Source organism: Xylocopa sonorina, chromosome 4, assembly GCF_050948175.1.
Source record: "Xylocopa sonorina isolate GNS202 chromosome 4, iyXylSono1_principal, whole genome shotgun sequence".
Lineage (NCBI taxonomy): Eukaryota > Metazoa > Arthropoda > Insecta > Hymenoptera > Apidae > Xylocopa > Xylocopa sonorina.
In genome coordinates this window covers 14,601,578-14,625,075 of record NC_135196.1, presented here as the reverse complement: position 1 = coordinate 14,625,075, position 23,498 = coordinate 14,601,578, and the positions used below count along the sequence as shown (strand labels likewise).

Below are 23,498 nucleotides of genomic sequence, written 5' to 3'. Positions count from 1 at the left end.
TACAACTGTATTTTGTAAACAGTCACAGCTCGATGGATAATGAATAAACGTCAAATATATTTAATGTTGAATGGGCCACACGTTTCGCTCGTATATAACGCACTTTAAACTGTCTCATCATTTCAGGAAATGAATAACATTGAAATTGAAGACTTTTATCATCATGATTTTACAACGGCCTCGGAATGGGAAGTGTTCATCGCACGGCTGGAGGAAATTATGCACGAATGGAAGTTGCCTAAGAGAAAAATTGGTAATTGTTTGAAGTCTGGTGACTTTGTCAACTGTCAATGGGATGAGAAATCTGAGAAGCTCTATTTCGCTGGTTCGTTTAGGCGTACTTACAATTACTTCTCTCTCATAGAATTACATTCATGTATTGTGTAATTAGTAATGAAAGAGACTTAAACTCTTACTGTTTCCTGTCACAGATGCGGAATTTACATTGAAGCACTTCAAATTGAAATTAGATGACGAGGACATAGACGGTACTTTGGAAGAAAGCGACGAGGAGAAAGTACAATGTCACAAGGACGCTTTGAATGCTTCGAATGATTTTGCTAGAATCGATGAGAATCATTTAGTGGTGGCTCGCTATTATGGAATCAGAGAATTCCTTGTATTACAATCGTTGAAAAAAGATTCTGTAATGGATGAGACTAAAATTAGAATTTTGCTTAGCTCGTTTGCAATTGCAGCGACCAACGCTAATTGGTAATTGAGAAATATGTTTGCTAATGGTTACTTCGCAATGAAGTTATTTAATTTTTGAATGATTACACAGAAAACGAATGAAGATTTTAATTCAATTTTAGTCATATACCTACACTAGTACAGGTACAAGAACCATGGCAGAGAATGTATCTTGGGACTAGTATTGGCAAAGGAATTTGTACTCACTTTGATATGGTACATTTGAAAAAAGTACCCTCACACTGCAAGTACCTAACTGGTATGAATACAGTTTATAAAACAAAAATACATTATTGGTCTACTTTGTTTAATTGCACTACTGAAACCATCTGAAAGAAGTAAGAATATATGCTAATAAATCTGTTTCTGGAGATCCACAAAACATGTATAATGTTCCAACTTTATCTTCGCACTATCCACCCCCGAGACATTCTGTACAAATGATAAAATTAACTATACAACAGTTGTACACAATTAGAACCATATTTTCATTGCAGTACGATAACTGTTTTACAATATCTGTTACTTTCAGGGCTGCTTGCTTTATTTAAACAGAAAATTGGGGGAAGTTCTGGAGTAAGATTGGACCCAGTGATGATATCTGTAAGATTCTCGTATCTGTTAAAAGACTGGACTAACAGTACATGGACTCAAGAACCTCCAGATTTTGATTTCATGCAAGGAGAAACATTAGGCGTGGCTGAACTTGGAAAGCTTCCATTTGGAGCAACATACGATCCAATTGCGTAAGATTGCTACATTATAGAAAGGAAATGAATTAACCCTTGTGTACTGTTCAAATAAACATAGCGCTGAAACTGCTGGCATTAATTTCAATATGGTACACAAGGATTAAATAAAATAGTTACGCTCGTGAATTGATGGAATTCATTTGATCAAATTGTTGTAGGGAACTTCACTTGTTTGCTACATGGCCTGAAATGTCAGAGAATGTTATAGTTGATAGCGAAGGTTTCACAGATTTAGAGCCACAGTTAGCGCCTGAATGGTCTGTGCAAGTGAAAATGGTTTCTTCGCCGGCTTGTTTGCTCGGAGAATATTTAACTGATTTTCTACATCTTTATAATAATCAAAAGAGCATGATAGACTTGCTTGGAGATGCAGTGATTTATTCGCAACAAGAGGATCAAGCATTGAGCTCGGTTTTTAACATATTGACAGAGTCTAAAATACCAACGATTTCAACGGTCGTTAATAAAGCCACTGCGATGAAAAATAAGAATGTAGAAGGACCAATCCCAGAGGAAATATTATTGTCAATACTTTATTTTTTATTTCCCGACGCAGAAGAGAATTCGGTAAGTCTCTTTTAACATAGCAATTCTGAGAGACGTGGCCATATGAAAAAATATAATTAACGTTGCAGAAAGCTGAATATGGTGATACGACGATATGTAACGTGGATGAAGATCAATGGAAAGGCGTTAAGACGTGTGCGATGGATAGTTTAGTGTGGCGTTTGGCGATCGTTGCAGCTCACTGTACTCATAATCTCGGTGGGGCAACAGCATTGGCGCAATTGTGGTACGAGTTTGTCCAAGAGATTAGATTTCGATGGGAAAGAAGCATCCCTATCCCTGGGTAAGTGTTACTTATTTTATTAATTAATTACACGGTGAAAAATAAAAGGTAAGTGAATTCTTACTTTCAAAAGTTATCGTGTACTGCCAAGTTTTATGCCATATGTGATATAATCGGGATATGAGAAACTGTGTGTTACCTTATTGTTAATTTATTAGCAGTAACTTTACAGAGTAGAGTTCAAATAATAATGTATTCAGCTTGACTGTATAGTGAATATGTTCGGCCTCGATTTTCTATTCTAATACTGATAAAGAGAATTATTGTTATTTAGAAATGTACAAAATCGTTCTAACATTTGGCAGAGGAATCTCATTACCTGGGTATATCATATATTACAAAACACTTTTAACGTCAGTACATTTCTCGCAAACACGTGTCAAAAAGTACTAAGGTTGAACGTAACGTTGAACGTAATACAGGTTCTGATAGACGCTTGTTTATGATACAGTCTTTGGATAAAAAAAACACATCCACCACTCATACGCATTAATCTTGACTCATTTACGACTTATTCCTATAATTGTTTCGAGAGATCGTATGCCTGAACCAATCGAAGCTTAACGTTTTGTTCAAGCACACAGTACATATCTATAAATGTGCAACTTTAAACATTCTTTTTTTTTCTTACGTCTAGTTTCTTAAAGCTATAACGTTTGAGACGTTGCTGTTCGTACTGCTACGTTACTACATATATTACACAGTAATACCTGTAACAACGTGGATCTCGAATCTTTACTCGCTATGCTACCTACGAACTCTGTGTAAAAGTTTTAAAAATGTCATGTTATATGATACATCTACGTGAATAAGAGCAATTCAAGCGTTCGACGAGTAAAATGTCACTGAACACGTTTGAGCAAAACCGTACACACACGGTGTACCGAATCAGAGAGGCATTAAACCAGTCCTCGTGGTTGGATTGCGTGCCATGTATATATCCATATCATGATCAGTCCAGTTGTTCTCCTCGTAATTGTTTAGAGTGTGCGTTGAATCGGCTATGCTATATCGGCTGCCTGGTCTCGGTGGATTTTGTTCCAGTGTACGATTACACGATCTTGGTCTTTGCCTCCTGGATGAAGAGTGGGATGGCATATGACTGGGTGAGAAATTCGTACGCGACATTCTATCAGAGCCTGCCGCTAAGGACTGCCGAGATTGTCTCAGTTCTTCAAAAGGGAAAAAGATACAAATGTTAACGATCGAAGAGTTCATCTATTCATCCGATTTATTTATTCGTCCATTTGTTAGTCTAACCTGATCTCGTGTTAGCAAGATTTGAGGATAAAGTGTTATTTCCAAAGTATCTCGTTGATGTATTGGAAAAGCTGTGTTGAGATTGACCGTCGACTACCGATCGTGTCGACACTTTCCCGCTGTAATGCCCTCCTTGAGATCTGACGTCGTCGATGCAGGAGCCTCTAGTTATCGAACCTAGGAGTACATTTTAATTTTCTTATTTTCTCCTCCTTTCATTCATAATACAATCAAAGGAGACGCGATTTACCTTGCCGATCAATAGGAAATATCCTTGGTCTTGGAATGCTCCTGTTACTGTACGCCGATACCTGGTCCCATTCCTTCTGAGCGTTATAAGCACTAAGAGTAGCCATTGATGACAACGGTCCACCGGGGCTAGGCGTCGGGCCAACATTGGAACAACAGTTAACAGGTAATCCAGTAATTGGTCCTCCCATTTTCGTCTGATCTATACTGTGGAGCGTATGAAGTTTCCTCGCCCTTCGTCGATTCGCGACAATGAATATGATCACCGCGACCACTATGGTCGCACAGATCGCCGCGCTAGCAGCGATGGTAATTTTATCCATGTTGGACGTAGGCGAATTTTCTGTCCTCACTTCCTTGCATTGATTGTAGGGCACGTTCGCTGGAGTGATATTGGTCTCCTCTAACGATACTACGCAGACTACGATACATTCCTACAAAATGAACAACAAATAAAACAGCAGCCCCGCATACGAGAGGAGCGAGAAGCTTTACCTGGGAAGGAACGTTCTTAATTTTGAACTCTCGCTCGCTGGCCTCCAGAGGTGGTGCCTGCTTGAAACTGTTATCACCGAATAATCTGTAAATCACTTTGAAGCCCAAAATATTCGTCGTCTCCGTGTCCCAGTATATAATTACAGCATTGTCCTGTCTAAGCACGTCCTTGACGATAATCTCTTTGTCGCTGGATTTCGACTTGTAAAGAGGTGAACCAAGTACCAGCGGTGGTCTTGGTTGATGCTGTTGTAGATGCTCCTGCGAATGTTTCGGCGGGGACAGTGTTGTTCTCATTATCACCACGTTTCCCGTTCGCGCTACCGTTGGCCTGTTGGTGATGGTCTTCGGAGTAACCGAATACGTAGCCTCGGTCCGTTGGAACTCCGTCGTAGAAGATGCGAGTGTCGTGGTCGACGTAGTTGCAGTCGTCGCAATTGCTGTACTGGTCGATGGTCTGGTAGTTGGATTGTCATTGCTGGGCACACTAATGGACCCCGTGGGTTCTCTGGTGTCCACGCTTTCTACAGTGCCTATTCCAATTATTTCCGGAGGCCTCTCGCACGACATTTCTAAGGAGAGAAGCGCGTTTCTATAGTATCCAATTAAAAGTATGCTACAAGTAAGAACTTTAGATGTTACCTTCCGGATCGATGTTGTAGAAGCTTTTCTCCTGCAGCTTCTGTGGACTTCCGCAGAACTGCGGCTTCCGTTCACGGCTGGTGACCTGCAGATCTTTGATCTTTATCCACTCGACGATCCACCGCAATCTGCAGTCGCAGACCAGATATCGACCTCCTAAACTGAGACCCCGAAGCGTCCCGTTCAATCGAGCGAGGGCCTCCTCTGGAACGGTTGACAAAGGATTTCCGTCGATCGCCAGCAGAGTTATCGATGGATTCTTTTGAAAAGCATTCACCGGTAGCTCCTTTATCAAATTGAATCCAATATCTAATACCTAAATAGAAATAATGAAGTTTTTTCGCCTGCACAGCTATAAACGTTTAGAGTCTCTCAGCTTAACGCATTTCACCTTAAGATCCTGAACGGTGTTGATGGCGGCCGTAGGGAAGTCCGGGATAAGATTGTTCAACAAGCTCAACGAGCTCAGCGTGTTCTTGACCCCATAGAAAGCATCTGGGCCAATGTTCTGTATCAAATTCCGTTCAAGGTTCAATCCGGTCAACGATTCGAGCCCCTCGAAAGCTTTCGCGCCGGCAGAGCCAGGCAACTCTTTGATACTGTTCTGCGACAGATCGAGGAAAGCCAGAGTCTTCAAACCCCTGAGCGCTTCCGGCACCTTCTTCTGTTTAGTACCCTTCAAGTTCAAATTCTTCAACGACTTCTCCAATCCGCGGAACGCCGCTGGCGCCAAGGTGACCTCGTTATCAGACAGCTTCAGCGTGATCAATTTCAACCCTATGAAAGTGTTATCGTTCACCCTCGTGATTTTATTCATCGATAGGTCCAGCACAGTGAGATTCCTCAGCGCTTTCAAGGTGACGCTTGGGATCTCCGTCAGCTCGTTGTCCTTCAAGTTGATGCTTTTCAACGAGTACTCCTGCCCTTTAAAAGCCTCTGGCTCGATCGTCTTGATCTGGCAGCCGGACAGCTGCATGTTCTTGATTTCGACCGACGCGAGGGAACCGTTCCTCAGGGTCCCGATCGTGCTGTTGTTTATGTAGAACAGTTCCACGACGGTCTTGGACGCGTGATGCCGCATCGCGGACAGAAGTTGTTCGTAGTCGACGATGTCGCATTGCACCGACAGCTCCCGGGCCAAATTGTAGTTGCAGATGCAGGAGCTCTCGAGGTCGACCATGTGTCGCGCCCATGGACAACTGGAGGTTGCTGCCACGGTAGCGATTATGCTTGCGAGTAGCAGCAACACCACCGTCGGACGTATATCTGGAACCGTTCGAACGTATCATTTCCTTTCTTCCCTGTGCAATGTATTCTGTGTAACGAGACCGACCGTTGTCAAGAACCGTATCTTAGTCAGTGGTAATTGGCAATGGAAAGTGTCCGTTGTCGTTCGCCCTTTCGTCCCACCGTCGGTCAACTCGTGCACGGATTTATAAAGTATTTCTTAAGGTGCAGGAAGGAAAAGGAAAAACGGCCAGCGCGCGTCGTATGTAGGACTGGGATACAACGGTCATTGAGAGCCGTGACGTAAAGTTGTGCAGCCTAAACGAACCGCGACAAACCAAGATCCATAGACTGAACCCGTTACGAGTCAATGGCCGGAGTAAACGCGTGTCCTCGCCTCGATGAATCCTATCGATGGCACTCGACCAACGGTGTACGAATTCCTACCGAGGTGGTGCCCGTACACGCTGTTCCCATGAATTAATTGGCCTCTCAGGGATCTGGTTTAGGATGTTACAGAAAGCTGGAGTTTCGAATAAATGTAACTTCGCTGATAGCACGTATCAGTTCCATTAGATTCGGTGGCTGGCGCAATTTAACAAGTAAGTCAATTACAGATCGAAAGGAAACTAAAGTTTAGGTAAAACTGAAGTTTCGCTCGCCTAATGATTCCCTTTCTATTACCTAGAGCTCTGCACTTTCGAATGTCTCTAGAAAGAATGTCTGCGCGATTCCATTAATCACGACCCTGATTTTGTAAAAGTACCAGCTAACAATAAGCAGTTACCCGTTTAACCAGGCAACGGGAAATTTTCCAACAGTTTAATCGTCAATTCATGTTGCGCTTTATCTTGATCGCGCACAGATAGATATATTGAAAGATTGAAAATACCGTGCGATGTACAAATTCGAAAGTTACGCTCGATTCTGGGGCGATTCGTTTATTTCAAACTAATACCTACCATTTATTAGCCGCAGAATATGTAATTACGTCTTACGTGCAGCCGTGAAAATGTTTCTTGTGCAATTTACTTTTACACAGCCGTCTTCCGGATCAGATAATCCGTGACTTTTAATTACCTACAGGTTGTTATCTAATTATTAAACACAATCTATTTCTGTTCCTTTCGTTTCCTGCTGATTCTCTCTCTGAAATGCCACTGCAGGTAACCGTAATATCGTGCATATTATGAAACGTTTGCCGTACGAATTAAAACACAGCTGCCGACCTGTAAAGCCGGTAACGACCCACCAGCGTGTAAAGTCTAATGGGGCTGTAACGAGCGGCGTTAGAAAAAAAAAAAAAAACGAAGATTCCGGAAGCTATCCTCTCGGCGGGATCGTCGAATTTCTAGAGCGGAGTCAACGATTCGAGTCTCATTACGGATCGAGTGGAAGGAATAAGGACAGATCGGAATACCTAATTAATTAATGTGCTCGTCACGCCGTTGGGCCTCGGAATACTTGTTAATGGGAGCACAGGAGCGCGCGCCGTTTACTCTGCTTGTAAACCGTCATCAGCATCGTCTATCGTCCAGCCAATTCGCATCGTAGCTATGCAATTATTACCAAGACCCCGTCACGAACGATTCGTTAAAGGGATTTGCTGAATTCTTACGTACCCGTTTTCGTTTCTGTAATTAAGATCGACGATGGAATTATCGAATCGTGCCGCTAACGCGATTGCTTAAGATACACTTAAATCAGGAAAAAATTGTTGCAACTATAAAAAGGTGAGAACGAACGAACGAACGGAATCCTATCGATGAATCACTGTTAAGTTGGAGACCATTAAAAGAGAGACGCGAAAGATTTAGTCTCTTTAGTTCCATGCAGCCTGAGAACATAAATTCTTCTTTAAAAATCACATCTAATTGCGGTTGCTCGGATGGGAAAGCAATTAACATCCTAATTAATCAGCGAACCTATCAGACTGTGACAGACCGCAATTCCAGCAGTGTGCGTACAGTAGTAACCTTGCTGGAGACCTTGCTATTGTCGAAGAAATTTAGAAGTCGTTAACAAATGAAGAGCAGAGGAGGTACTAATACGATACTCTGTAACGGATAAGTTAATTTCATTCGATAACGTAGGCGCAACAGGACGCATGATGAAAATACCGTAGAAGTTCAGATAGTCACAGCTAACTTCATTCTTTCCAGATGATGAAAATCGTCATCGGGTGAAAGTTATTCATTATTACGCGATGGTTGCAAGTCCGTCCGATTGTGAGATCATTTGTTGCCGCTGCGGCGGCATTCCATCGGTGTACTTGGACTGGTTGACCTTTCATCGAACAACAGAATTAATCGTTGCCCGTGGCGACAATATCGATGACTCCTCTTCGACTTCTTATTCGCGAATTATCTCCTAATCCTCGCGAAAAATAGAAATCGTATCAGATTTCGCGCGAGCCCATTAAGAACCAACGTTGCGTTAACACGATCTTTGATCTCTAATCTTCTCCACTCGATTTATATTATCGAATCGAATCAGTCGAAAGAAGATCGCAAATCGAAAGTCGTATTAAAGCAACGTTTCGTCAGTCCTCGATGGATCGAGGACAGATAAGATCATTCGACTCTAAGGTCGAAGAACAACGTTCGATACGTCGTACGTGTATCGAAGGTAAAGATGGCGCGAGAGATGGAGGGATCTCGAGAAAATTTGGAGATGACACGGTCACGTTTTCGTACATGAATTTCGTACGGTTTGTATCGGGACAGTATATACATATGCAGACTTCGAAAGCACGTGGTCGTTTCGTGTGTACGTATGTATGTAGCCACCAACGGAATTCGCGCCTTTCACTTTCGTTCTCCTTCGATTTTCCGTCTTCCTCCAAAGCACGAAATATCGCGGGCCATGTTATTAACCAAGATCTATGCAAGATAAAACGAGCGTTAGAATGCCGATACCGCGTTACTATTAGCCACAGGTTGGCCACAGTGTCAATGCTTTGTCGGTTCTCACGGTACTGTTCTATATTTTCCGAAAGGCCATAATACACGCGTACACACGAACGCAACACGCGTGTTTCTATTTTCCTTCTTCGACTCTAACCGTCGTCCTAATCTCGTTCCACTAGGTCCACGTAATTTTTCTCTGCACCTCTTCCCGAATTACGAACCTAAGAAATCTGTAATTCGCTTCTCGAACGTGATCCACTGTTAACTAGGAAGTAAAACAACAAAGGTGGAAACTCGGATTCGAATATTCCCGCGCGAGCGCGAAACCGGTCGACTTAAGTTACGCGCAACTTTTCTCACGTGTCATTCACGTTAGCCGACACAAAAATTGTACGTTGCGTGCGTTTTCCTCGCAACTATTACGACACGTTCCTTCCCACATGCAAAAAAAAGAAGAGTCAGCAGGAAGAAGAAGCTTGAGAGCTACGGAAAATCATAAGAAAGAATGATGCATCGAAGAGACTCATTTGAAGAAATCGAAGAAAATCGTGAGCCAGGCTAAAAGAGAATATATTGAGAACAAACTTCGCTTGAGCTATTCTTAAAGTACAAAAAAATAACTGTTCACGAGGAATTACGCGAGTACCTACATTGGCAGGTTAGTTTCTTTAACGGTACTGGAATTCTAGTTAATTGTTATTTAAATATGCAACTAGGGAAAATCTAATTTGTAGAAACTTTGATAAAACGCCAAACACCATTTTCACCAGTTTCACCTGTACGGGATCCTGTTACAAACTCTCTGCGCGCTTTCTTTCTTCCCATTCAATTTTCCGTTTGAACGGCAGACTAGGAAAGAAGAGGAGAAGTCGACGAAGTAAGCGAAACTGTGATTATTCTGAACTTGTTCATCCGAACATAACGTTCCAACATCTTCGTCCAGTAAATTACTGATAGCATCGGATTTTATCTCGACGTGGAGTCCATATTTTTGTAACGGTTCGCACGAGCAGTTGGAACAGTATGCGAAACGAAACCGTCCAAGTACTGTTACCCGCTCCATCTCCCACTAAGCAAACGTGCCACGGTGAACGAATAGTTTTCTATAAGACTCCACAGAGACCTCGACGGTGTTCAATATCAATGCCAGTTAGTCTACAATTTGAAAGTTTGAGAATTTACATCCGTATCATTTTCGTTTGTGTAGAAAATCGAGTCAAAATGGAAAATTGCCACACTACACTCCTAGTAAACGACGCGGAGAGCGCACAGGTGGTTTTCGAGCCGCGCAACATCAGCTTTATTTCGTAACTGACGATTACATTGCTGAAACTCTCCGGTAAAAAAGAAAAGGGAAAGAGAGAAAGAAGAAATAACACATCGAGTTTTCCACGAACGGCGCGGATGCACTGACAGGACAGGATATTACTGGTAACGCAACGTGCCATTCCTATGACCGGTGTTCCATTGGTTCTGCTTGTCTCCGAGCAGCAATCATTCATTCAAGAAATCAAACGCTGGGACACGTGTTAAGTTTCTCAACGAGCGCAAATTACGTAACGTAATATCGGAATCGAATCGAAAGCGGTTAACTGATGTTACTCTCGAACGGAGGTATAGCGATGCGTAACGTCAGATCAAAGTGAAATTGAACACTCTGTCCGCAGCCAATGAGTACCACATCCTCGATCGTTCAGGAATTATCCGTGTTAGGAAAGAGATTAATTGTTAATGCTTCATTTCTCAATGAATAGGCGGTGCCTAGTGTTATAACACGCGTACACATGCGTGATATCTGTATGCAAATGTAAATGGTCCAGAAAACAGTGAAAAAACTGAGATTCACATGGAAAGTAGATGGCCAAGTTTGAATTCACATGGGTCGTTCTAGGTAAATCTCAGGAACAACTTCACTGTCTCTCGCCGTTAGAAAGCAATGGACATTTTAGGCGTTAATGATCTTCCGTAAGCAGCATTCTACGTAGCTTGTTGCTCGAAGCGCGCGCTGCTAACCACTATTTTTACCACAAATGGTGTCAATGTTGCTCTACTAGTTTCGTGAGCCTAGGCTCCCATAGACTCGACTGCAGCCGTTACGCTACCCTCTGCAATTTGTCTCTCTACATACTAGGAAATTTTAATCAACGCTGAAGAGACAAAAAAAGAATTAAAATTAATGGATCGCGAAGATCGAGAGAATAATCATCCCAGATAAAGTAAGAGTGTCTCCGCCGTTTCTTTTTATTGGTAGAAAATTCGTAAATACCGTACAGATCGGGCCACGGATAAATTGCAGAATTCTCTTCCTCCGGAAAAGGTGAAGGAAGGAACGAACCATACGAATTACGCAGGAGGTACGTAATGTTGGTTCGTTCCATTGCGCGTCGTGAGAACGTGATATACCTACGTAACGAACCGCTGAACGTGAAACGGACAAAGGGAAAAACGGAGGTACAATAACGAGGAAATCGTCGCGAGTAACGTCGTGCTAATTACCGGATTGAAAGGACCGTCGCAAGCAGTAAAGCAATCGTTTCTGTAACTGTGAACCTTCTTCTGGACGACTTAGCGTTCGAGTCGTTCGCTTCGTCGTTCTTTTCTCGCGTTTCCCTACCTTCACTAGCTGCGTGTAGCATGCACAGGCGTTACATTGAAATGTGTTCACTGAAAATGAGAATTTTCAGTTCAACGAAAGATTTGTATAAATGTTTACGACCTTGGTAAAATGGCCACGCGTCGAACGATGATGTAATCGGTGAATTTTTATCGATCAGTTGGTTGGCGATAATCGGTCAGCACCAAATATGCCTACCTAGCTATGCCACCGTTCCCATGACGGAAGTTAAGAAGCGGTTCCGGAAATGAGAGTCGCAGCGTTCAGGCTAAACTCATTTTCCCTCGATCACGGGATAGGTTATTTAGGTCAGCGTTCATCGACTTTTAAATCCGGGTATCCGTAATAATTTAACGCGGTGAAGTTGTTAAAGGGAAAAGGAAAATCAGTTATTTTCTGCGTAACGCGTATAATGAGCTGAATCGAGGAAAATTTGCACAAACGATTAACTGATTAAGTCGTCTAGTTCAGTCGCTCGTTTCAGGGTTCCCGTGGTCGTAAAGGAGAAATCCATCGTTTATTAACATTCACTTCTGCGGTTTATTTTCCCGAGTACGCGAAAAACTCGAGCGCGGAACATTCACGCGCACCGGCGCGCTTACTTATTGTCAGACATACCTTTCTCTGAACGCAACACGCCGCGATTCCAGATCCCAGCCCGTCGATAGAATTGCTTTCGACAGGGCTGAGGATCTGCGTGCTCTGCGCTTGCCAATCTTTTCCTGGCCAGGTGAAAAGGAGGAGGAGGAAAGGCTAGGCCGAAGACGATAAACGGAGCAGCACTTTGTGATCTAAACCGCGAACGAAACTTGATCCATTTAGCCGGACTCGCTCCACGCGATGGTACTTACATAGTTTACGATTTTGTTTCGTCTCCTTTCTTCTTACATTATGCTCTCGTTTCTTGTGCACGCCTTTGTAATACAAAAAGACGTTACGCTTAATTAGACGGCATTGCTCTTTCGCGGGAGCAAAACACGTTCCTGCTATAAATTAAGCGAGTCGTTCATACTGAATTAATGAATTGTGAGCGGTGAGTAATCTTTTTCTGTCGCTTGGCAAAAATATGAAGGTCAAGAGAGCTAAACAGGATCCTAGTAAAAGGGAAAAGAAGTTGGAAGAAAGAAGATTATGCCAGCGCACTTAATTTCAGGACGCAAATGAAGAATATCGGTTTCATTCTACACCACAGCAGTCGATACTTGGATATTACAATCGTCTTTTTTACTCGGAATGTAACGAAGTGCGAGTAATGGAATAAAAGAATCAAGACAGAGGAACACTATGGTTCGATGGTCATGGCGAGCAAGCAACTGGGCAAGCGAGCCAGTATCGCCACGGTTGTTGGACTTTGCACAAGGAAATTGTAGAAATTTCTTCGTAATAGTTGCTAGACAGGACGGAATTATCATAGCCTCCGATTTTTAGCGGAAAACTATGTGGAACAGCACGTAACGTGTTTCAAGATTCTTTTCTCTTATAACGCTATTTTACAGCCACGTTAATCAGCTTTTTCGCGTTGATCATCATTCATTGGAGAAGAGATCCTCGAAGAACACTGCTCGTAATCTTTCAGAGTTTTTGATTTATTCCAGATGAAACTTTGCATTACTTTTCTTTTACTAGACTACTACAGGAATCAACGAGAACCAAGATGTCCACCTTTTAACTCTATCCTCACAACGTTGCTACGTACATCGTCCGTGTACTCACAGAAGAGTGTACTGCACACCGTACATATATGTTGGCCTCGTGTACTACATGGTTCAAGGTCGGCCAGTACACGTTTAAGACGGTACCCATGAGGTACGCGCGTAGAGGTGCATTCACCCTTTGGAACTCGCTTGGTGTAATATAATTATACGCGTTCAGCGAGGCAGCTAGGGATAAACCGGCAGAGAGATCTCTACGTATGCGATACCATTGGGAAAATTTATAGATCAGCTTTTGTTCTTCTCTGAACGGCTAATTTCCTCCATTTTTTTCCCCCCTTCAAACGTTTCAACCATCAGGACAATGACGATAATGACGATATTAATCGCTTGCACGATCAACGTTAACGGATGGAAAATAAACGTGCGGACAAGTGTGTATTGTTTTAATGAAACGGAGTGCTACGATGATGATGACGACTATGATGATAATGATGATGATGATGATGGTGGTGGTAATGATGATGCTGCTGCTGCTGATGATGATGATGATGATGACAAGAATACACCCACGCTTACGGAAAACGCGAATTCGACTTGGTAATTTACAAGAGATTGTTCATAAAATAAACGTTTCGTTTGTACATACTTTTTTTTCCCAACAGATAATACCTATAATTGATAGAGAGATAGTTTTGCGTGACGACCGTAAGACCGCTTTATAACAGAACATCCAGAAAGACAATTGAAGAAGAGAGATAATTTAGACGTAGGATTCTACTTACTCATATTTGTCAGCGTTTACTCAGAACCGATTTTGGCCCATGACGCGTTGGTAGGCCAGGCCGAAATTCGTTCCCAGCCAGGAGTTCTAAGGGAATCACGCGCACGGAGAAACGGAAAGCGGTCTATTTTGTACGCGGACGAACGCCCCGGGGCGAGGAATGCCGTCGGGTCGGCTTCTGTTGATGCCACCTGTTGTTTGTTACTTCCTCCCGAAACGAACGGCCCGAACTTTCAAAATCTCCAGTCGCATGCCTCTTCGGTTATCTCTATTGTTCGTGCATACGAATGGCCGCGTGGCTCGCACGACTCGGACGATGTCCGTGTTGAAATTCGTCCCGAAGGGTCGATGGAAACGCGCGTGATCCACGGACAGCGACACGTTCGGTACTGAGAACCGTTAAGTTCGTCCCGGTGGTATCGGCATCGCGGTCTTCGACTAGACTGCAAGAATTCGCCGCTGTTCGACCCCCTCTAGAACCGTGTCTCTCTCTCGTAGCGGTGCTGGCCTAGGTAGGGTAAGATAGAGTACGCGAGCCATACAAAAAACGAGTCCTTGATGGTTCTTCTTCGACCGCGAACAACCAAACCATGCTACTGATTTAACGTCTGTTGCGTTAACATACTCGGATAGCGTTGTTGTTTCTGTGTGAACTTTGTAAATTAATTTCACGCATAACAGATAGAAACTTACAGTGACTGTATGGAGAAACTGTGACTATCTTGGTCTAATAGTAATCAAAGAAATATTGTCTCATTTCAGAGTTAGTCCAGGCTTTCCGGATTCTGTGCGAACATGTATACTGCATCAAAAGCTTCAGGTAAAGTTCCTTCGTTATGTATTCGTTGTACACATCCGTACATGAATTATTTATTGTACATTGTTGTTTTAGATGATGAACTGTTGCATCGAAAAGAAAAAAGCAAGGGAGGAATTAGCGCATAAGTCTCAGAGCTTAGATACTGACGACTTCGAAACAGGTATGCTTGTTGGATTTACGCTTGGTCATGTTTATTTATAAAAAAAAAATAGTATGTTCAAAGTAAAAAGCGTGGCGTAACAAAGTTTTATAATTCATGCATCGACTTCTCTTCAATTACAGCGGAATCGGACGAAGAGGAATTTTTCGAGTGCACCAGCGAGGAACCAGCGAATGAGGACGACTCGACGACAAGAACACAGACGAAAGCGAAACATCTGTTGTGGAATAAACCTGCAGGAAGATTAGCCAAACATCCTTCGCTCAAGTAAAATCTATATAAATCTATCTTTTTTCGCTATTACTACTTTATTATTTAAAAACGAAGGAAACGAGCATGCATTACTACTACAAATGATTATTCAGATTGATTCAAACCGGGGATCCTCTTTATCTGCCGGTAACGCAAGATCCTGTACCAAAAACAGAAGATCAACTCGAGGAAGATGCTCAAGTAATGATGCAGCTAGGAACTGATAAACATGCTTCAGAAATGCGTGCCAGATTAATGAGCGCCTCGCTATTGTCTGATATGGAGTCCTTCAAGGTATAATAACGTTGCTGTAACGTATGCAATATCATGAATGATTATTAAAAAAACAGTTATTGCAAGTAATGTGAATAAATTAAGAAAAAAAATAGGTATATAAAATTTAGTAATCATCAAACATAGGCAGCAAATCCTGGAGGAGTATTAGAAGACTTCATTCGTTGGTATTCCCCAAGGGACTGGGTCGAGGACGATGGAACAGATGAATGGGGACAACCTACAGGTTCGTTATTAACTTCCTTATTTATTCTTTAATTAAACTTATAAAACAAAGATATTTTACACATTAATAATGCTATTACTTACTCAATACAGGACATTTATCAGCGAGAATGTTGATTCCGAACAATCCGTGGTCTACAACCTGGAACTCAGCTCAGCCTGTACCGGCGCATCGACAGAAACGATTATTCGATGACACAAGAGAGGCTGAGAAAGCTTTACACTTTTTAAATTCAAAGAGAATAGGCCAAATTGCACAACTTCTCTTACCAGCTTTAACTCATGCGGCGCTTTATACTTTAAGCGAACAAAAGCAAGACGCTTTACCAAACTTGCCTGATGTCGCGCTCAGTATACTTAATAAATTACAATACGCTACGAAGCCTCTTCACCAGAAACTTCACGTATACGAGGTAGTACTTCTAAATTGTACAACGTGGATCATAAATCATCATTATCCGTTAATTTATATTTTACACGTTACGCTATTGAAGAAAACAAATATTGTAAGTAAAAGAGCAATGCATTTCAGGAAATTATTCGAGACATAGAAGGTGTAGAAGCTCTTGTGGCACAAGTAAATTCCTTGCAACATAAACTAGGTGGAAACGATGATTCTAAAGAATTTACTTCTTTCTTAATCCACTTAATGAGAGGAAAGGAAGTTGAAGTACCAGACGGATCCAGAGGAGATATCGGTTCTCGAATAACAACAATGTTTAGAGACGCTCAAAAAGTATAATTTAAATACTTGGATATTTAAAGGAAGTAATATTTCATTGATCATTTTTATATGTTCCAGGCTGCTCTCGTAATGACTACGCTCAATAGTAATCCTGAAATAGAAAGCAACGGAGATAGTAAGTTAAAGACATTTCCGGAACCTTGTTGTAAAGAATTTATTTTGCGCATTATAACACCACGACCATCACCGACCTCAACACCATTACCACAAAGGCTATACGCATGTCTTAAGCGAGATGATATTCGTTTAGCTGGATTCTTCTCGGAAGACACAATATTTTTGTAGTTGATACTTCAAAACTTGGTTCGAGTCACTAAGTACTGGACACTGCAGGATCTTAAAGAATGCTATACTTGCAGTAATTTTTTTTCAGAAACTTCTATTAAACGTAATTGAAAGTTGTTTGTTAAGAAAGAGTTTTTAATATAAATATTCTTTATTAGAAACGAATTACAGACGTTCTTCAACAACATTTCCATCAAAATGGCATTTAGAATGGTGAACCTAACAAAAATATCCTTTTTTCAAGTTTTGGGGGGGAAAAGAGAAAGTCTCGCACTATATGATCCAATTCTTCCAGAGCTAGTTGAGCGTGTAAGCGTAACACTAGATCGTCATCGTTGTCCCGTAAATATTTAAGTCCACGATACAAGTCGACTAAATCTTTACCGAGAGTAGTTAACGTATCCTTGCCGAGGCCACGAAGTAACAATGTGCTAACCATAACTGCCGCTCGTCGACATTCAGGTGCCTTATCGGTTTTCACAATGCAGGTAATACAATAAATTACCTAAAGATATTTTTATATTATATTATGTACACATATACATAATTTTTGTATCTACGTGAACATACCTCGATGACAATGTCTCCTATTCGAAAGCCTAATACTTTGCATAGTTCGCCTAAACAGGAAAGACTAGAAGCACGCACTAAAGAATCCGGATCTCGCGTGACGCATAAAAATCCGTTTATCAGAATATTTTTATAAGTCGATGCCATTTCACCTATTGGATGACAAATTAAAATTGTTATAAAAACGAAAAATCTCTCGAGAAGAAGGACGTACCCAAAGATCTCGTCAATTTTACAAGTATTTCACCCAATTTAGTTCTAGTTTCTACTGTTACTTCTCCAGCTGAAACATGCTGTGGCATATTGATATATTCCTGTACTAGCGTTTCAATAACCACCTGCGGATACGAAGTGGCTAAAGCACAGAGGCCATTAATTGCTGCTAGATATATAAATGAGTCTTCGTGCTTCAAATTTTCCTGTACCATAAAATACACGGTATATGAAATATACTACGAGTTAAAATTAAAAGTTGATATTTTTGTTACCAACGTTAAATATTTGCAAAAGAACCGCTTTTCTAGCAGTAGCACATGGATCCATATTTTCAATAAGCTTGGTAAGAGATATCAGGCCATGAGCACGCACAGGTAACAGCGGATCCGCGAGATCTCTAAGCGCTTCTTCAAATTTATCCGATGGTTTACGATCCACTGAAAGATCTTGATAATGTTTTCGTTCTGATCGACCGTGAGTTTCAATCAGATCTACCAATTCTTTCATTAACAACAACATTTGGGATGGAATGTTTGAAAGTGCACAGCATTCCTTCAAGAATTTTACAAAATCATCGAATGCTGTCCAGTCTAAAGGCTTCTTTCTTTCACTTAAAATCATTTTCATCAACATTAAACCGACATACAAGATTTCACAGTCATCATCTTCTGGTGAATTCTGCCTTTTTTCAACATACTGTTTAAACAATACTCTTATAAAAGAGAATATTGGTTTCGGATTTTCGATCTGCGCTTGCTGCACAGCAGACATATTAGCTAAAGTGGATAACAGTTTTACAGCTGCTAATTGTTCATCAATTTTGTCCATTCTATCATCTTCAGTCTCTAATAAATGCTGAGCATCCTCTTTAGGGTCGAAATTTGTAGAATCGGACAAGAATTTTAATAAGTAAGAAAATAAATCAATCGATAGTGTTTCAGTGTTAAATGTTAAGTCAAATAAGGTGTCTGAAAATTCTTGGTATTTGCAACTTTTGTCTATTCCTACAATTTCAATCCTACCAGTTGGTCCAAATACTGATTTTAAACGTTGACTTTTAGAATTACTAATCGCACTGTGACCAAGAAATTGAGCAAAAAGATCATTCCTATATGACTCTTCATGTAAAAGTCGCAATATAAGCTGTTTAATTTTAGATTTTAATATACAAGGACTTTGCCTGACACTATTATACAAAGAGAATAAAGGAACAGCTACAACCATTAAAAGTTTGCAAGGTAATTGTTTAAATTTAGCTTCCACGGTAATGAAACATTTAGTCAGATTTTCAATGCATTTTTCTACTTCATCCTCGTCTTTCTTCACATTCTGTTCATTTTTTGCATTTGCCAGTAATGGATCACAAATAACTTCAATAATATTTTTAATACAAACATTAGGATTGTACTCGTAAAGTGCAGTAATACAACAGTTTGCTAATGTTGTTGAATGCTTGATTTGTGGTGATGTTAAAAGATTTAATAACTGAAACATATGAAATATTGAATTAGAATATATTGCCTTCAACTATTAGACTTTACTTCATCATGTAGTTCATGCAGAAACATGAAAGAAACAACTATCTAGTTCACAACAGTCTAACACTCTGAATACAGAATCCTGAAGAACGTTGTATAAATATTAACTTGATGGATGTGAAAAGAAGAGTTTCATGCATTCAGCATTTTGAGAAATCACATACTAGAGAGTGTTAAATTGGTAAACTGATAATAATAATAAACTAATTTGTAAAATATACTTGTGAACATATGGATTTGTAATATTGTTCAGGATTATTTCCATGTGATGTAGCTATTAATCTGGAAATAGTGTCTAACTTATTCCAATGTTCTCCAAGATCCAAGATATCTTCACAAACAGCAGCTATGATGGAAACAACTCCATTGGATTCCATAAGTTGCTCTATTAGATGTTTACGAGTTTCATGTTGAAGCCATTTTGGTGCTCCCTTAGTACCAAGGATTACCATCAATTCTTTCATACTTGTAGACATTGGACAATTATTCAGCAATTCTCCAAGTAAATATTTAAAATGTTCCTGATCTTTCTTCAATTTATCGTATAACTCGACAGTCATTATAAATTTATCTTTGCTAATATTATCTTGCTCAATGGATGACAATTCTGTAGATGGTTTCAACAAAGGAGCATAACATAATTGTAGAAGTGCAGCCAATAAGGGACCTATTTGAGTAAGTATCGCAGGACGGAACATTGTTTCATTGTATAACTGCATAAGAGAATCAACTGTAAAGTATAGTCTTTCGTATTTCTAAAATGAAAAGAACCATCTTTTTAATTCTTATCCCCTCACTAGTTGCATTAACTATAATTCATACTTGTAAATCTGTTAGTTTCTCCTCGCATATCAGTAAAGCTTTCGGACATAGTCTAGTCATGTCAATTCCAACACCAGGCAAAAGATGAGGTATGATTCCTATTGCTGTTATTAGTTCAATGCAAACTTTTAGAATACGGAAATCCTTTACACTGAATAAGAATTCATCATTTCTTGAACCAGACTCTTTTATATTTTTTAAAATACACACAACAGTACGTACATACTGATATCTGAAAATATAAATATTTGTATTTATGGAAAATGCATTTTGCAAGCTAGCATTACCTAATCTCAAAAGATTCATTTCCGTCATTGCTGTTATTCGCCACAAATTTTGTATCATTTTCTGTTAACATCGGTTGCATTCTTTTTAAAATGTGCCGCAGTTTATCATCGAAATCCTGAATTTCAGCTGCAATGGGTAGAAAAATTTCGTTCAAATCTATTCATTTACCAGGTTTCTCTTTTGTAAATAATAAACATATCGTCATACCATTCTCAGTTTTATCAACTGTTGTTAAATGAAGCAATATTTCGTGGTGGTCTTTATCCATTTTTATTTAAGCTAATTTCTCTTACATTTAAGATATCAAACACTCATACATTGGCATAACAAATCATTGAACAAAGTGCTAGTACAAGTAATATAAAGAATTAAATCTATAGGTACTATTTTATTAGATAACTATTATTGTTGTATGTTATTGTTATTTTTCTTCTAAATAACTGGAAAATTTTATTATTAATTTTATTACACCAGAATCTAGAGCTCACAAATTAGCCATGGCACAGTCACAGCAGCTCATCGTACTACTTTCTGTGTACTGTAGTGTGGCTACAAATACTTGTAAATACACTGAGTTTCATCGATTCTGGCGTGGTGTGTAACACTAACACACGTTCAGTGCTGAAAGTGTAAGAGAGACGCTGTGAAAGGACTATATATGTTGGTAAATAAAACACTAATTCATCGGCATTTCTCCCAAGCTCTTGCATGTGTTATTCTGGTATAAAAAGAGGTTAACTTGCAGACAGTATATAACAGAATAATACGTGATTCGAATGTGTGTCGTAAAATTGGTAATAATTCTAGTAAATTGGGGTTGCTTTTATTGTACAAACATATTTTTGTCTGTAGAAAAACATGAAAAAAAAATTTATTCGTAAGCAACATGTTATATAGGGTAAATGTCGATAAATTAGGACTCCATTTACCCGACCTCTGGCTGCGCATGCGTTAGTGTTACACGCCGCGTAAAAAAAAATATTTAAAACGAATTCAATCATTTTAAAAGTTCTTATCTTTTCGTAATTAGGAATTGCATGAAAGCTGACTTGAAGATTGAAATAGAACTTATGCTTCTGTAACTGCAGAATGCAAAAAACGGACAATTCGTAGTCTTCTTGCCTTCGCTTACTATATCAGGATAGGGAATAATTTTTAATGGAAAGATTGACATCTCATATGATAGGTGACTTTTTTAATTAAATTTATAATATAAATGTAAAGTGTGTACATTCTATCTTATTGCTTGACTTTATTATTGATTTTCGTATCAAGTAGATATTGTAAAAATCGTACACGATGGAACCTGGTTTACGGTTCCGCAGCCCATTCGGACCAATCCTGAATTTGCCCATAAAGTTCGAATCCAGGACTTGCGGTAGCAGCAACTTGCCTGGCCCCGATTACACGAACGTTCTCTCTAAGCTTTCCTTGCGATTTCCCGCAAAGTATTAATTTATGCGCAGCATTTAGCATTTTACTGCTTGCTGTTTTATCTGAACAAAAAAATTAGCAATTTAGAAAGGAATTAATTGCAACGAAAACTATAGTCGAGGAACAAAGCGTAATTAATTCTAATATGGATTATAATTATGAGATACCCTGGAAATTTCCTATAAAAGCAATTCCAAGAGATTTCTTATTCCATCCATACGTATGTGCTCCTTCCCGATTCCAGCCGGTACCTTCGTACACATTTCCATCGCCGCCGATTACAAATCTGTTTAATAAAAATATTAAACGATGAATGAAGAACATTAGATACTCGAAACCTCGAAACACTTCGAATATAATTAGATAATAATTCTAAATTCAGTAATTGGAATAATAATAATCCGATTAAGTTTAAATTTTGATTAATTTTAACGATCGAAAGAATTGAATTTTTTTATTTCCGAGTATTTCGAGTGAAGCATCATAGTTGTAAATTAAAGAGGAAACTTAAGAGTATCCAATGTCGTGCCATCCATTGATATCCATATGGACACTGCGAATATTTTCGACTCTAGAAACGCATTCAGTTTTGGTACTACATTCTGGAGTAACAGTATGATGAATTACAACATAAGGAACAGGAATGATCAAGTAGTTCACACTTTTGGCGGGAACAGTACTCCATTGACTCCGTTTTATGATTTTCGGACAACTTTCGCTTCTAACTAAAAGGTAAATAATTGTATTAGGTTTCCCTTCAAAAATTGATGACGTCTTTGTAGTATTTCGTTCTAGGCGGCCATAATCTAACTCTCAAGAATCTCGCATACGATGTACAGTTATTCGAAGGTCGTGCCATAAAAGTCTTTGTGTAACCATTATTATTTAACATGGACACTTAAACTTTCTTAAGTTAATAGATTTAAGAAAAGCAAATCCATTGATTAAGTAATCTTTTCATTATAGTTACTCATAATGGCGTTCCCTATCGGTCATCGGATGATAACTTACCAGCACTAAAAACGTGGAGAAGAAGAATTATAAAGATCAATTTTTGCATTTTCTTTTTAAACGGATCGACGAAACTTTGGTAAAATCAACCTTCTTTTTTATCCGAGCTCGAATATTTCCGCTCGAAAAAGTAGAAAGATTATTCACTTGCAGACACTTACGAACTTGATGAACACGAGCGACTTTTCGATGCACGAGAGGACACGTTTTCATAGAGAAGATAACAGAAGTGTATATTATATTCAAGAGTGAAGAAATCGCTCGTTATGTTTCGGGTCACAGCCGAGAGATATCCTATGCGACTAAAGTGCATACACTACAAATCAGCATTCTTTGTTTACTTTATGTCTCTTTTTTTCCTTGCAACTTTAGACGAGAAATCGGTACTGGTAAACGGCAATTGTTTATACTTGCAAAATTGAAGTAAAGAAAAATGAATTCCAAAGTAAATATTTTAATTTTATATAGAATTGACCGACGTCGAGCTTCGATACATCGATTACCCTCGTTTCAAATTTAAACTTGAAAATAAACACACGCGATAAGGATCGCGACGCTACGCGAGTTTTTGCAGGCAGAGTAACTATAAACACAATATTCTTCTAGCCGAATAACCGTTTGAATCGCATAGTAAATTTCTTTGAACTCAGTTGTTAAATAAACAACGATCATATGTGACGAGGGTGATCCATGTTTCGCGCACGTGCGGAT

At 39.7% G+C, this 23,498-nt stretch overlaps 4 protein-coding genes across 5 annotated transcripts; 1 reads left to right on the top strand and 3 right to left on the bottom strand.

Moving 5' to 3' along the window:
* The first annotated feature begins 37 nt into the window (after positions 1-37).
* Positions 38-17,069, top strand: Rab3gap1 (RAB3 GTPase activating protein subunit 1). Its single transcript, XM_076893675.1, has 14 exons — positions 38-325; positions 432-714; positions 816-952; positions 1,226-1,439; positions 1,604-2,012; positions 2,081-2,295; positions 14,890-14,947; positions 15,020-15,107; positions 15,230-15,374; positions 15,473-15,653; positions 15,780-15,879; positions 15,972-16,291; positions 16,411-16,614; positions 16,681-17,069. The coding sequence occupies exons 1-14, from the start codon at positions 130-132 to the stop codon at positions 16,906-16,908; spliced, it is 2,778 nt and encodes a 925-aa protein (XP_076749790.1). The 5' UTR covers positions 38-129; the 3' UTR covers positions 16,909-17,069.
* On the bottom strand, positions 2,433-14,237 carry Haf (leucine-rich repeat and fibronectin type-III domain-containing protein hattifattener). 2 transcript variants are annotated; one of them, XM_076893676.1, is made up of 7 exons: positions 14,129-14,237; positions 5,333-6,207; positions 4,942-5,257; positions 4,300-4,871; positions 3,806-4,238; positions 3,556-3,732; positions 2,433-3,467 (listed from the first exon to the last, which is right to left on the bottom strand). In XM_076893676.1, exons 1-7 carry the CDS (start codon positions 14,130-14,132, stop codon positions 3,184-3,186), a joined length of 2,661 nt encoding a protein of 886 aa, XP_076749791.1. In that variant the 5' UTR covers positions 14,133-14,237; the 3' UTR covers positions 2,433-3,183. The 2 variants fall into 2 exon arrangements, with proteins under 2 accessions (XP_076749791.1, XP_076749792.1); XM_076893677.1 differs by lacking the exon at positions 14,129-14,237 and adding an exon at positions 6,497-6,601.
* On the bottom strand, positions 17,041-20,715 carry Tango6 (transport and golgi organization 6). The gene is made up of 8 exons (XM_076893674.1): positions 20,550-20,715; positions 20,342-20,468; positions 20,055-20,286; positions 19,454-19,987; positions 17,971-19,179; positions 17,693-17,897; positions 17,479-17,630; positions 17,041-17,413 (listed from the first exon to the last, which is right to left on the bottom strand). Exons 1-8 carry the CDS (start codon positions 20,608-20,610, stop codon positions 17,114-17,116), a joined length of 2,820 nt encoding a protein of 939 aa, XP_076749789.1. The 5' UTR covers positions 20,611-20,715; the 3' UTR covers positions 17,041-17,113.
* Positions 20,716-21,611: 896 nt separating this feature from the next.
* On the bottom strand, positions 21,612-22,898 carry Pgrp-s3 (peptidoglycan recognition protein S3). The gene is made up of 4 exons (XM_076893637.1): positions 22,784-22,898; positions 22,288-22,497; positions 21,944-22,062; positions 21,612-21,838 (listed from the first exon to the last, which is right to left on the bottom strand). The coding sequence occupies exons 1-4, from the start codon at positions 22,834-22,836 to the stop codon at positions 21,654-21,656; spliced, it is 567 nt and encodes a 188-aa protein (XP_076749752.1). The 5' UTR covers positions 22,837-22,898; the 3' UTR covers positions 21,612-21,653.
* Positions 22,899-23,498: the final 600 nt, after the last annotated feature.